Source organism: Vigna unguiculata, chromosome 8, assembly GCF_004118075.2.
Source record: "Vigna unguiculata cultivar IT97K-499-35 chromosome 8, ASM411807v1, whole genome shotgun sequence".
Taxonomy (NCBI): Eukaryota; Viridiplantae; Streptophyta; class Magnoliopsida; order Fabales; family Fabaceae; genus Vigna; species Vigna unguiculata.
The window spans coordinates 28924341-28940592 of NC_040286.1; the positions used below are offsets into that span (position 1 = coordinate 28924341).

The 16252-nt window shown below is 25.3% G+C and overlaps 1 protein-coding gene across 1 annotated transcript; it reads left to right on the forward strand.

Annotated features, from left to right (window-relative positions):
- Window positions 1–8363: 8363 nt before the first annotated feature.
- On the forward strand, window positions 8364–10931 carry LOC114195290 (gibberellin 2-beta-dioxygenase 6). Its single transcript, XM_028085709.1, has 3 exons — window positions 8364–8900; window positions 9374–9698; window positions 10614–10931. The coding sequence occupies exons 1-3, from the start codon at window positions 8440–8442 to the stop codon at window positions 10863–10865; spliced, it is 1038 nt and encodes a 345-aa protein (XP_027941510.1). The 5' UTR covers window positions 8364–8439; the 3' UTR covers window positions 10866–10931.
- Window positions 10932–16252: the final 5321 nt, after the last annotated feature.

Sequence of the window (16252 nt, forward strand, 5' to 3'; positions counted from 1 at the left end):
TTCAACAAAATTGATCATTGTTCCTCATACAACATCTTAGATATGCATACTGAGTTCATTGGTGTGTATTTTTTCCTGCCTTAAAATATTAAATGCTCTAATAATCAGGTCTTTCACTGAGTTCATTGGTCTTTCTTGTTTTTGATACATGGATTTGTGGAAGCTATGTTTGTCGCTTGTGTTTTTACACATCACAAAATCATATGAACCACATTTTTTTTATGATTTATCTTGCTTCTGCTTTGCTTTGCTTTTCCCAATACGTATGCCACTATCTCCGATCCCAATTAACTTATCAAAAAGCGACGCAATTCATGACCAAAACATCTATTTCAAAATGCATTTAAATTTCTCAACTCTTATCACTACATTTATTTAAGATTTCATTCACCTACCCACCTAAATCTCATTAAAATTTTCAAATTTTGCTACATTTTTCACTTAGCAACAAGGCCTTGGACTAGGTCATTTTAAAAATCTGCAAGCAAAATATACACCTGTATCAGGGATATATTATTTGAATTTGTTCTAATGTTAGACCAAATATGAATATAGACATCAATAATATCCAACTTTTTAAATAATTATAAAGGTAAAATGAGTATTTTTTTTATTTCCATTTTAAATTATTCAACATTCTAAATTTATTATGTATTTTATTTTAATATTTATGTAATTATAATTTATTTATTATCATCATATATATCGAAAAATATGTATGTTTCTTTTTATAACAAAAACATTTAATAAACATTTAAACCAATATCATACACGAGTATTTTCATTATTCGACAGAAATAAAAATAAGATACAAAATTCAGGAGGATCATGTTGGAAATATTTTAATATAATTTAAAAAATAAATAATTAAAATAAAATTCTATTGTTACTAATATTTTTTATAGACTTTTAATTTTATAGGTTAATGTTATTTATGATTAACGGCTATATTTCTTATCACAATTTATTCTTGTATGTCTTTCTTTACCTATAAATACCACACAAGTACATGGAAAAAGACATAACAGAGACAACAAAAAAACACTAGAGTTTTCTCAATAATGTTCTTATTTTCTTCTTTATACTATCTCTTAAAACAGTAGTATTCATAAGGTTCGAAGATCCTTCACTGCACTATCGATCTGACGGGTTGTTGTATCTTGGGAGAGAAACAGATATGATTTGAAACACACACATATGATTGTGTATTTATATTGCCCCTGTGCACTGAAGGTGTTTTGTCTTTAAGGATAGTGTTATGCGTACTTCAACCCAAACTATTTTTACTCCTTACCTCATTTAGTATTTATCTATTATTTATTATTGTTAATAGTATTACTGAATCTCTTATTAATATTCTTTGATTCATACACATGTCAGTATTATTATTCTAATAATTATTATTATAATATTTTGATTATTAATAATATTATTTGAGTAATTATTTTCTAACATATAAGAGAATAGGAATATATATTTGTGTGCATGTATGTATGAAAAATTACACTTTCTTATCATATATAACAAAAACATATTTACTTTATAACTTATTTAATAATATACTAATATTTTTTAATAAGTTAGATTCAAGTATAAACTAAATGTATTAAAATATTAATATGTTAATTGTTAAGTTAATGTAATCTTTTAAGATGTGTAAACATATTTTCTCAGTATATTAATATGTTTTTGTTTTTAAAATAATTTATTAGATATCTTAAGGACCTAGAAAATAGTTAAGAGTAGTTGTGATCTTAAAAGATAATACTCAATTATTTTATATTAAAAGTAAGACTATAAATAAAATTTTCTATTAATCAAATTTTATTTTATATTAACTACTATCTTTCTAAAACTTTTTGTAAAATATTTTCTCTATTTTCTCTCTAAATCTCTTACTCCATATTTTGAGGTATTTTACATCACATAATATTCTTAAGGATTAATTATATTTTTTGTCCCTAAATTATTAAGCGATTTTTGCTTTAGTCCCTCATTTAAAGTCATCTCTAATTAGGTCTCTATCCTTTCAAAAATTCATAAAATTAGTCCTTAATGACTAACATTAGTATTTTTTTAACATGACAAATAATATTCCACATCAACAATTTTGTTTAAACACATGACAAATTATTTATAAAAAATATGAAGATCCTTTGTGTCTTTGTGTTTTGCAAAATAAAAGGAGTAAGAGAAAGCTCTGATGAAGATTTGCCGAAGAAACCTAGCCTAACAAAGAAGAAGATGAGGTGGAAAATCATTTTTATTTTTTGATTAAATAATTTGTCAAGTGTATAAACAAAATTTTTGACGTGGAATATTGTTTGCCACGTTAAAAAAGAAAAAAACTAACACCCTTAGTTGGAGGCGGAATATAATGGTGACCCCAACTTTTTTTTTTGTTTTTAATTTTCTATATATTTTTAAAAAATATATTTATTTATATTAATTTAGTTTAAAAAAAATTTCTAAAATTTAAAAATCATATTTTCCCTTTTTATTATAATTTCTTTTACTTCTTTATTTGGTTTTTCTTTTTTTCATGTTTCCATCTCTTTCTCTTTTTTATTTCCATCTCAATTCTCATCATCAATTTTTTATTATTTTCAAAATCAAATTGTACCAGGAAAAGATGGAAAAAATTGAGGAGTTAAGATTATTTTGGACTGAACAATTTCTTCTTTTGAGTAAGTTCATTTTTTACCCTTTTTTTAAGCAATATTTTTCTTCTTGTATGTGACTTTTCTACATTCTAGGTATATCTCTATCGGTTAGAGATCATAAAGTCATGCTTTAATTGTTGATCAAACTCTTCTTTGTGTAGATAGAGCTATTTTAGGCTTTGAAGTTGTGTAAGGAAAGAACAAGATTAGGAATCTCTAAGGTAAGGGAAGGTAAATCATCTAGAAGTTATTAGTTTTATTAGAATATTGAGTCTTGGTTCTAAGATTTAATTTGGGATATTCATAATTTAATATTTTTCTAAATAGGAGAGAGGCAACAAATTTATATTAGAAAAATTATGGTAAAGAGTAAAATAATTGATTATTTTTTTCAAGTGGAAGGCTTGTGATGAAGATAAAAAAAGTGCATCTATGTCATATAAACTTGAGAAACTTTATGAAAATCCAAAAATTGAAGAAAATGAAAAACAACTATCTAAGGTTCCTAAACTTATATATAATAAATTTGAAAATGATTTAGAACTTGATCCCCAGAAGGTAACTTTTGCTTTCTTTTTTTAATATATTATTGTTAATGATAAACTTTATGCTACTCTTTCATATATATTATTGTTATATTTTTTGGATTCTATTATTATGAGTGCTTGTTTTGAATAAAGAAATTGATGTGAGGAAATGAATTTTTTTTTAACTAGAAAAAATAATTTATATATAACAAATATAATTTGGTCCCCCTAAAATTTTTGTTCAAGTTCCGCACTGTCCTTAGTTATTAAAGACTAATTCCATGAATTTTGAAAGGACAAGAACCTAGTTAGAGCAAACTTTGAAAGAGGGACTAAAACCAAATTTTTCTAATAATTTAAGGACCAAAAACATAATTGACCATATCCTTAATTATACAATTGTTTTCTTCTACTTTATGTGATTTCATTCAATAGTGTCTATCAAATTGTTTCTAACACACACATTTGACTTCTTTTTAATATTTTTATTTATTGTTTATTTTTATCATGTATAATAGTGTTTTGATGTTTTTAATATAAATGTTTGTATTTTCTAACTCATTATCATAAATGTAATTCTATAATTACAATTGTATAAAAAAATGATTTACTATATTATGATAATTTAATGTCATTGTCATAACTTTTGTTATCACTATCTAACATATATCGAACTTCAAAAGATGAAAAATATATGCTAAATTTCAATTATCATTAGTTTAACATTTGTTCTTTGTGTGATTTCATTTAATTGGTATTTTATAAATTTTACTAGTGTTTAAAAGAAAGATATTTCATTGGAATTTAACAAATGAGAGTAAAGAGACATTTAAAATATTTTTAAACTTAATTATCTGATTTTTTTTGTAATTTTTAAAAAATATTTTTAAACTTAATTATCTATTGTTTTGATGTTTTTTTATATAAATGTTTGTATTTTTTAACTCATTATCATAAGTGTAATTCTATCATTACAATTATGTACAAAAATTGATTTACTATAATATATGATAACGTAATGTAATGTCATTGTCATAAATCTTGTTATCACCATCCAATTAGGGGTGACAATGTGAGCTTGGCCCGGTGAGCTGGCTCGCAAGCCTGCCAGCCCGCCAAAAAAATGTGGGATGGGCTAAGATATTGAGCCCGCTTGCCCACAAAAGTCCAGTCCCAATAATTCGCAGCCCGTGTAGTTGGCCCACGGCCCACATAAAAAAAAGTAAGAAAAAAAGTTGACACATGTGTATATTGGTTACTTTTCTTCTAAACTTCTGCATGGACGTAATGTTCCAAATTCTTGTATGAGTGAAAAAAAAAGTGTTATGTATTTTTGAATGTGCTAAAATTTGAAGAAAAAAGTACGAATATGAATATGATGAAAATATTGAATTATCAATTTATTATTCAACTCCCCAAAGTCTTTGCTTAATTTCATGAACTTGTTAAAGTTTTCCAATTTGTTGAACATTGAAAACTTTATTATAAGAATTTAAAATAAATAAATAAATAGATAAGCGAGTCAACCTGTGGGTCCACACTTATGCAGTAGCGGATCTAAACGGGTTGGTCCGGCCTACATTGTCACCCCTATCCAACATATATCGAGGTTCAAAAGATGAAAAATGCATGCTAAATTTTAATTATCATTGGTTTAACCTTTGTTCTTTGTGTGATTTCATTTAAGTGATGTATTATAAATTTTACTAGTATATAAAAGAAATAGATTTAAGTATAATTTAAAGAATGAGAATAAAGAGACATTTTAAGAAAATTAAACTTAATTATCTAATTTCTTTTAGTAATTTCTTAAAAATATTTTTAAACTTAATTATTTGTTTTCTTTTTGTAATTTTTTTTTAGAATATTTTTACATTTTATCAATTTTTTTTCATCAACTTTGAAAATTTTAAAAATGCTTTGGTCTCATGAAATGTTATTTGATACTTCATATTGAAATGTATACAATTATAATTTTTTCAAATATTTTTCTAAATTTTTGATATTTAATATTTGATGATGTTAAGTTTCATTTGCAAGAATGTATTATTATTTTATAAAATTTAATTAATTAATATAGTAACAATGAGAAAATATATACAAATATAAGTGTATACCCGTTACGTGGTGGAGATAGAGATAAGAAAAAAAATTTCATACTATTGAATTTAGGTAAGAAGATAGGAAAAAAAAATTCTTTGGGAATAAATATGTGATAATAAAACACGTCCAGATTCATCTCTTGCCATCCGTGTAAACCATATATTTTTTAAAAAGGAAGTAAAGATATAATATCTTAGGATATAATAGAGCTAATCTTATGTGAAGTTGTTAAGTAATTGTTAATTAATGTGAGAGACAAAAACTTTAATTAAAACTAAAGGTATTTTGAGTAAAATATAAAGATTGATATCATATACTTAATACTTTATTACAAACATCACATTATGTATGATTAAATAGGAAAAAAAATCACATAAAGTTAGAAATTAAATACACAATCAAACTTAATCCTTCATGCTCACATTTACACTTTTAGCACCGATCAATATCACTTGAAAAGTTTTACTTATATTATTTATTTCCATATTTGTGCAATTTCATTGAGAATAAAATTGTTTCTTTTTAATATTTTTATTTATTGTTTATTTTTATCATGTAAAATACTATTTTGATATTTTTTATATAATTAATTTTATTTTCTGCCTCATTATCATAAGTGTAATTTTATTATTACAATTGTGTAAAAAAAATAATTTACTATAATATAATAATTTAATGTCATTGTCATACATTTTATAATCACCATCCCATATATATAAAAGTTTAAAAGATGAAACATTTATGCTAAATTTTAATTATTATTAGTTTAATCTTTGTTCTTTGTGTGATTTCATATAATTGGTGTATTATAATTTTTATCCGTGTATAAAAAATAGAGATTTTACATTTGAAATATTTTTAAATTTGATTATTTATTTTCTTTTTATAATTTTTTTAAAATTATTTTATCAATTTCATTTTATTAACTTTGTAAATTTAATAAATGTTTTAGTCTCATGAAAATTTATTTGGTACTTTATATTGAAATGTATACAAATGTAATTTTTTGCTAAATATTTGATATTGACAAAACATGAATACATCATTTTGACATTAAATATTTGATAATATTAAGTTTCATCTACATGAAAATTTTATTATTTTATAAAAATTAAATAGTTGATATTGAAACAACAAGAAAACATAAACATGTTACAATTACAATGTATACCAATTACCTTATAGAGATAGGGATGAAACAAAATTTCCTACCCATTAAATTTAGGTAAATGGATGAGAAAAAAAATTTTCTTTAAAAATAAATATGTGATAACGAAACACGTTTCAACCCAACTCATCTTTTGCCATCTGCGTAAACCAAAAGTTTTTCTTAATATCTTAGGATATATAATAAAGCTAATCTTTATATGAAGTTGTTAATTACTTGTCAATTAACGTGAGATACAAAAGCTTTAATTAAAACGAAAGGTCTTTTATGAATAAAATAAAGATTGATATTATATATTTAATGTTTTATTACAAACACCACATTATGTGTGATTAAATAAGAAAAAAAATCAAATATACAATTTGAGTAATTAAACCTAAATTAAATATATAATCAAACTCAATATTTTTAAGGTGCTCATATTTATACTTCTTGCACCAATCAATATTACTTGAAATTTTTTTCTGACTTATAATATTTTATCTCCATATTTGTACGGTTTCATTTAATGGTGTATCAAATTGTTTTTAAGACATACATTTAACTTCTTTTTAATATTTTTATTTATTATTTATTTTTATCATGTAGAATATTTTTTATTTTTTATATAATTATATGTATTTACTAACTCATTTTCATAAGTTTTTATCACTAGAATTGTGTAAAACAATTGATTTGTTATAATATGATAATTTAATGTTATTGTCATAAATATTGTTATCACCACCTAACATATATTGAAGTTTTGAAAAATTTATGTTAAATTTTAATTATTATTAGTTTAATATTTATTGTTTGTGTGATTTCATTCAAGTAGTGTATTATAACTTTTTCTAATGTATAAAAAAAATAGAAATTTCATTAGAATTTAAAGAATCAGAGCAAATAGACATTTAAAATATTTTGAAATTTGATTATCTGTTTTTGTTTTTGTAATTTTTTAAATATATTTTAAATTTTTATTAACTTTTGCTTTGGCTTTATGAAATTTTATTTGGTAATATATTAAAATGTATACAATTATAATTATTTTTTAATATTTGATATTGACGAAATGAGAATATATAATTTTGATATTGAATATTTGATAATATTAAATCTCATTTTGGAGAATGTTTTATTATTTTATAAAAATTAATATTGAAATAATAAGAAAACATATACCGATATGAATACAAGTTTATACCAATTACCTTGTAGAGATGAGGATGAGACAAAAATTTCATACCCATTAGGTTTAGGTATAGATATTAGAAAAAAAAAATTTGATAATGAATATGAGATAACGAAACACATTCCCAACTCATCCCATTATTATTCTACAAAAAACCAGATATTTTTCTTAAAAAAATAAAGTAAAATTATAAGGTCTTTAGATATAGTAAAATTATATTTTAATAACTAAATTTTAACATTTTTATTTTACAACTTGATGTATCATCTTTTAAATAATTTTTTATTTTTCTATATTTCAAAATCACTTAAAAGATATCAATTTAGATCGTAAAAAAAATTAATTCAGATCGTAAAAGAAATTTGTCAACATGTTGAAATATCATTTTCTTTAAATATAATAAAACTAATGTTATGTGAAGTTGTTAATTAATTGTGAATTAATGTGAGAGTGAAAAACTTTAATTAAAACTAAAGTTCTTTTATGAGTAAAAAAATATAAAGATTGATATTACATATTAATTACAAACATCACATTATGTGTGATTAAATAGGAAAAAAATCACATGAAGATCTTAATTAAATACACAATCAAAGTCGATCATTTTTAACGTGCTCATATTTACACTTCTCGCATCAATCAATGTCTCTCGAAAAGTTTATTTTCACTTATAATATTTTATCTCCATACATTGTATACTTAAGTAGCAAAACAGATCTAGAATTCTCCCAAAGTGATTCTCTCTGAACAAACGTGTGTTTCATGATCTCTATTCCCATCTCCCTTTACCCATAAACTAAGAAAATGAACAACTCGGAGTCCTACCCTCCCATTCTCCGCCACCTTAGCCACCCCCGCCACCACCAACCAGACGGCGGCGACCCGATCCGCGAGTCGGAGCCGGATCCACTACCACTCATAGATCTTCAACTCTTAAGCCATGACATGAATATGCAGAAGGTCCTTGAAGACGCTTGCAAGCATTGGGGGTTGTTCCGTTTGGTTAACCATGGAATCCCATCAACCCTATTGACCCAACTCCAACACCAAGCCAAACAACTCTTCTCTCTTTCCTTTGAGTCCAAACAAGCCTCATGTAATGCTGCTGATCCTGTCACTTACTTTTGGGGCACCCCTGCCCTTACTTCCTCTGGGACACCCCTAACAACTGCCCCTCAAAACATCAATTGGTTCGAAGGTTTCAACATGTCTCTGCCTCACCTCTCCCAATTTCAACCTCAACTTCCTCAGCTTCACTCTTTCAGGTAAACAACTTCATTTTCTTCTTTCAAACTTTTTACTTTATTACAGCACAAAGTTATGTATTGGGGGATATTTTACTCTGTAATATGAGAGCCATGCATGCTACAGTTTTTAACTATCAAATCTAGGTCCCATCACAATTTATCCTCGTACTCTACACATGACACTTAGCCTCTTGTCGTAAAATGGCGTCAACTTCCTCAGATCAGTGTTCGTTCAATCATGAAACAATTTTTACTTTCTGTTTTCATGTTGTTCTTTTGTAACCAAATTTTTGGTTATGCTGCAAGGTTAAATCAGTGAAAAACTGGTTCAGTAAAAACAAAAGTAATAAATTATCAAATTTGTTTTACATATAAATGTTGAAGTAAACCAGTTTCAATGTGATATTTTATTTAAACTTTTATATGTATTTTAAATATTGTCATCATGATGTTTTGTCTGATATGTATTTTGGCATGTTGTGGTTGGGAAGAGATTCGGTGGTGGAATATGGAGAACATTTGAGCAGAATTGGTAGAAGATTGTTCGAAGCTATGGTGAAGAAGCTTGACCTGAACATTGAAGCATCGAGTTCTTACGTAGCAGAAAGCACTGGAATTATGCGTATTTATCGTTATCCAAAGTGCTCAAACTCTGACGTTGGTTTGGGCATGGAGGTGCACACAGATAGCTCTGTATTGTCTATATTGAGCCAAGAAAATGAAGTGAGTGGACTTGAGCTCCTCAGAGATCATCATTGGCTCACTGTTAAACCCGTTTCCAACACACTCATCGTCAACCTTGGAGACATGATGCAGGTCAAATTTTCTTATTATAATTTAGTTTTTTTTTTAGTTCTTCGTCCATTTCAATCCCTTTAATCTTAAAATGGGTTAATAGTTTTTCATTTCTTAAAGAATTATAATTGACGCATATAAAATAAAATTAGGTTTAATTAATAATTTGATTTTTAGATATAGACATTTGGTTCGATTTTGATTCTGGTATATATATATATATATATATATATATATATATATATATATATATATATATATATATATATATATATATATATAGTGAAGTCCTTATTTTATAAAAAAGACTTAATTAATTTTTTTTAAACACATAATATGGTTTTTTTATGTAAAATTGGTGTTAACACTTTTTGAAAATATCACGTATCAAAATTTGGATTATTTTTAACATGGTGTCACTTTCATACGATATTAACAATACATATCGAGTCGTTTTATTAGATACTGAATTGAGTCAAAAATAAATATAAATCACACTATTAATTAAACCAATAAAATTATATATTAGTTCCTAATTTTAAATTAGAAACTAATTTATACACTACTTATTTGATAATTAAAATCTTGACAGGAATATTAGAGATTATTTTAAACTCTAATTACAAATCAATTATAATATTTATTCACCATAAAAATCAAATACTAATTATTTTTAGTTTATAAAATAATATATAAACAACTAACTATTTGTTGTTCTAAAATTAATTGTTATTAATAATTTTCTTTTGAGTCTTTAAATTTCTAACAAAGAGTGTTGAAAACGTAAAGATTAATGTTATTTTTTCTTTATATTACAGAAATATTTTAAAATAATATTCAAAGGGCCAAAATGAAACCATAGATATTCATAAATCATATTTTATGTTGCAATATGGATTATTAATTTGTATTAAAAGGGATAATGTTTTTGTTTAGGCAATAAGTGATGACAAATACAAAAGTGTGACACACAGAGTGAAGCTAAACAATGAGGGAGAAAGGATCTCATTATGCTATTTTGTGTTCCCTGATGAAGAGCTTGAGATTAAGAGTTCCAACTACAGACCCTTCACTTACAAACAATTTAGGACACAAGTGCAACAAGACATCAAAACTGTCGGCAACAAAGTTGGGCTTCCAAGGTTTCAACACACTCCTCATTCTTCCCATGAAAACTTGCAGAAGTAATTCAAATATTACATAAAAACAATTTCCTTCAAATATATTTTAGTTTATTTTCTCTTGTTATTATCATGTAAGAAATATATTGAAAAATAAAAGTAGATTAAGTAGTTTAATTTAATTTTTAATAATTTGATCTTGTTATTACAAGTAATTTTAATAATTTGAATCTGAAAGAAAATGGACGAAATCATAATAAAAAATCAAAACTATGTGAAACAAAAACATGAGGATTGGGTGGAGTCTTTGATATAAAGAAGGAGAATGTGCTTTGATATCATCATTTTTATATTAAAAACTGAAATAATTAAATACAGTAATTAAAATAGTATAAATGTACATAATAAATTTTATAAAGACAAAAACACTCTTTTAAATGTGTAGACAATAACTTATTGTTACAAAACAAGTTTTTGGAATTTTTAAAGTCTCTACTAAAAAGAAAAAAAAATCAATTAAGTCTTAAATTGACACTTTAATTATTCTTTTTTTGTAACATATTTAGATGTTTAATAGTATTTTTTTGTTGGTTTTTCTGTTAATTTATACTTTTTTATGTTATTTTTTTTAAGTTTTAGATGTATAACACTATTTTTTTGTTGGTTTTATGTTAATTTAAATTTTCTTATATTTAATTTTTAGCAACATTAAAATATAGTTATTTTATTATTTAATTAGTTTTTAAATTTTATTTGTGAACATTAAATAAAATATTAAATACACATGTACAATATTTATGGACATTTTTATCTTTTAAAGAAAATAAAATTACATTAATAATTATTAGGTCAGATTTTATTTAATATTACACTTTTCTATATATTTTTGTAGGATCCAATGTATATTAATTATCTTTAACCGGGCATGGTTAGCAAGACCCTATAAAGAAATTATTTATATAAAGAATTTCAAGTAATGTTTTCCTTTTTTTTTTTTTATTGAAAGTTGAAATATAGGCAAAGGTCTCAATTGATGAATGATCAATCGTGTGAATATATAAAGAGAAGTTACCCAAAGTGTCTATTGATAAAGTGCTTATAGTAGAGATTATCAAGATATACCAAAATATACTTTTTACTACAAATAATGGCTAAAGCGAGAAAATAACAAATAGAAAATTAAAAAAACAAATACTTTTAGCCACCAGAATTTATGGTTTTCTTTTAAATATTTTTTTTTTGGTAATTTCTTGTTGATATCTTAAAAAGCTTTTCTTTGTTTTTTTCCAAAGTTTTACGGCATTTATCAGTTTTTTTGCAATTTTTTTTTTATTTTTGTAAAAACAGCATCGACATATTTTGTGAACGTCTATAAACTCATATAAAACTCATTTATTTCAGTCATTAAAGAAAATCAGATGTATTCCTTTAATATAATTTTAGGAATTAAGGATATTTTAATTGACGTGATTGATATTGATGAATGTGTAAGAATTACAGAATATCTAAAATAAAAGTTATAATAATAATAATATACATTTGAAGATATAATAAATTTCCATTGAAAGATGATCATGCAATCTTCATTTGATCACTACTTCTATTGCAATTTGTATTCTTGGTTTTTTTAATCTTTTTGGATACTTAAGTTAGATTTGACTATTGCATTAATAAAGGTTGAGGATAAATATATTTTTGATACAATAATTTTGTTAAAATTGAAATTAGTTTTCAAAATTTTGGTTCTGGTTTCCAATTTTAAAAATATATATATTTAATTTTTTAATAAAATTTTATTAAGTTTATTTGGCATTTTAAATACATTGATTTTAATAATATTTGAATTATTTTTGATACAATTTTATTTTAATGTTAATTGTAAAATGTAGTTGAAACGTCAAAATAAAAATTGAACGAAAATTAAAAAGAAAACTTCTAATTTTTACTTAAATTAAGTTATAAAAATATATTTAACCTATAATATTAATATATTAAGTCTATCTACTCTTGTCCAATGTACCCTCTATTTGTACATTCTGGGCTTCTTTAAGTGGAACATGGTGAAAACTAATAAAAATGTAATAATATTATCTATAACTATATATAAAGGGGATTCCCTCTTTTGTGTCCACATTTCATAATTCCAACTTTACCCTTTATAATTTAATTATTTATTAAATTTTTAAAAATTAACGGTTACTTTTACAAGTTTTTATAAAATTATTTACTTATCTCCTTTTTCTTTTTTTCTCTTACTATTCATCAACAGTTATTTTTCTCTTATTTTCTCCGTACATTTTATTTTATTTTTTATAAATATACTTTTATTTTGTTTATTAAATTAATAACATTACAATATCATCAATTATTAATATAATTCAAAAAATGCGTACACACAGGCGCGATAGCGCCTGTGTTTACACTAGTATAGAATAAAAGGAGAGAAGAGAAATGGTTTATGCACCGTATGCTTATCTCTTTCCTTTACACAACCATATTTTATTCTCGCCTTTTTCTATTCAATTTCTTTCCAAATACACCACTATTTTATATTTAAACATTACTATTAGGATGTCAAAAAAATTCATACCCGTAGTAAAATTCGGAATGAATAGAAAATGGATATTATAAATAGATATATACGAATAACAGGTACAAATATTTTTAATACCCACATGTTATAGGTATCATAGTAGCTATATTTGTGGATACTCGTACCCACTATACTCTAATTTAAATTAAAATAAAAATAATAGAACATAATTAAAATATTAACATAATATTAATTTTGAACGAGTTCTTCTTTTATCAATTAGTTTAAAAAAAATCATTTCTTTGTAAATTGTTCTTCAACATTATTTAAATGGGTTATTTGGACTTTGTTTAAAATTTATGAATGTTATGTATTTTATTTTATTTGAATTTACATTAAAATATGTTGTTAAATATTTATTTTTATTTTTTTGTAAATACCTGCGAGTACTCGTGGATATCCGTGAATATTAAAAAATTATGTGGGTACCCGTATAATGGATACCTAACGAATATGGGTTGGAGTACGAGGCAGATATTTATCCATCATGTAGGGTACGAGGAGCTATTACGCGTATCCTACCCGCCCCGTTGACAATAGCTTACAATAGCTTGAGAGTTAAGGATCATTTCAAACTGATAGGTTTTTTATACAAGATAAATTTTTATTCATTTTATTAATTTGTTTTTCTCAAGTTTTGATAGTGTTTTAACTATCAAATTGAGCAAGGACAATGGAGAAAAGTGATTATCTCAACTCACTCTACCTTATACTGAATTTTTGTCTTATTTGAAAATTTTGTAATAGGTCTCTAGTTAGGAGTGACTCGATTTATTGAGTTGTAGAGTTTTAGTTTTAGACAAACTATTTTGAGGTAAGGAAAACTAATAAAATTTAAAATATTATTGTTTAAATTTTTTATGATGAAGAATATGTTGTGATATTTAAACAAGTATGTTATACGTGAGCATTTAATAGTAAAGGTAGGAAGGATGTGAAGCAATAAGAGCGTTGATGATCTATTAATGAATAGTTGTTGTATAGGTATACAATATTTATATTATAGATCTTCTCATTTATTGGAAGTTTATATATTTTGAAAATTTTACTAAGAGTTTCATAAAAGACTGTAAATACATAATATATGTTTATGTTGTTGTTCATGCATAATACCAATTATGTAATGCATTAATTGTGAGAACCTAGAAAAGGGCTTAAGAGCAGTTGTGTTTTTTATAAAAAGAGAACATTATATTATTTTAATAATAAAAGGTTTAAACTATAAATAGATTTCTAATAACTGAAGTTCATTTTATATAAAATCATTTCTCTAGAAATCACTTTTCTAGAGTTCTTTGTCTTCTCCCTAGGTTTCTGATCTTCTCACTCATTTGTTTGATGATTAGAGACCACCTTTGTGATCATGGCGTCGATTTTCACAAGGGTAGCCGATTAAAATCTACAATAGAGTAAATTGGTCTTTTACCCTTCCTCTTTGTGGTTGTGGTTTCCTCTTTCTTTACATGGGATCATCAGTTGGTCGCATGTGGTGTTTTTTTACTTTGTGAGTATTTATTGATCAATGATCATAATGATATAGTTTGACCATCTTTGTGATGCTTCTATGTATAAATAGAGCATCATGTGGGGTTGAAGTTAGTTTGGTATTTAATAGCACCTAGAGTTGTTACATCAGGTGAGAGAAGCTAATTTTAGCTTTTATATGTTGTGTTTGTTCTAATTGTTGGTTGTAATTTGAATGTTGTGATCTTTGAACTCTAAATTTTAACTTTTTTTTGGCTTGCACTATGTTTGATTTGTTGAATTTGTTGGATAAATGTGAATTCTACATTGAGTTGTGATTTGCATGAAAATTGTGATCTGGTGTTGATTGGGAATGCCTTTGTGTAAGTCTTGAATTGAGTAATATGACATTGATTGAGTTAAGAACCTTAAAAATTTCAAGTATTGGAACGTTTATCAAGTGGGAATTAACTTACGAGGTGTCAAATTACTCAAATTAAGCTCAAAGAGGGATAATTTGAGTTTTGGTATAGCATCGAGCAACATTGATAACGTTAGGTGCCACCTAGCCAATGGTTCTCTGTGTTGGTTGTTACTGGGTGCCACCTAGTGTGACTGGTTGCCACTTTCTGGAATTAAATCTTGGGAGCTCAAGTGGTGTTTTTGTTGCGCACGCATTGGGCTCATTGAGCGAAGGAAATGGCGTCAAGGGCCATTTGGTTGGTGTTGTGCGAGAACCTTTTAGAGGTACTTTTGGTTGAGTGGTGCTATGCTGGGAATTGTTGTGTTGGGCAATATTTGATACTTTTCTTTTCTTGTTTGGAATTGCATAAGAGGTTAATTAATATGTATGATGTAAGTATGATGAAGTATGATGAGTGTAGTTATAGTATGTGTCGTTGATGTAAAAAAGGTGAATTAAAGTTGTTTTGGGAATCTTGATCAAGACAATATTTTATACTTTTTAGAGAATGCATTGAATTAAGGATACAAAATGGAAGTTATCCTAACACGCTACTAATCATTCAAACTCATATAGAGGAGGGTGGATTACGTAGTGAGAGTAGTATAAGGTCATTGTCTAAGAACAATTTGGACTTTTCATGACAAGAAAAGGACTAGTCTTGTGTGTGGAAGATAGTCCATTACAAGTGCAAAATTTTCAAGTAAACCGACATCAATACGTTTTATTTGGATATTTGAGTTTTGAAAAGTCTATTTGTGTGACTTGTGTTGATTGATGACAAAATTGGATTTCTTGGTACATTAACATAACAAGTTAATTGATATATGACGTTTCCTTTGTATATTAGCTATCTTTGTGTGTTTGTTGGTTTTGTTCTATTTTGTATTTCTTCTTTTTACAATGATCATCTTATTAGTGTAAACATATGAAG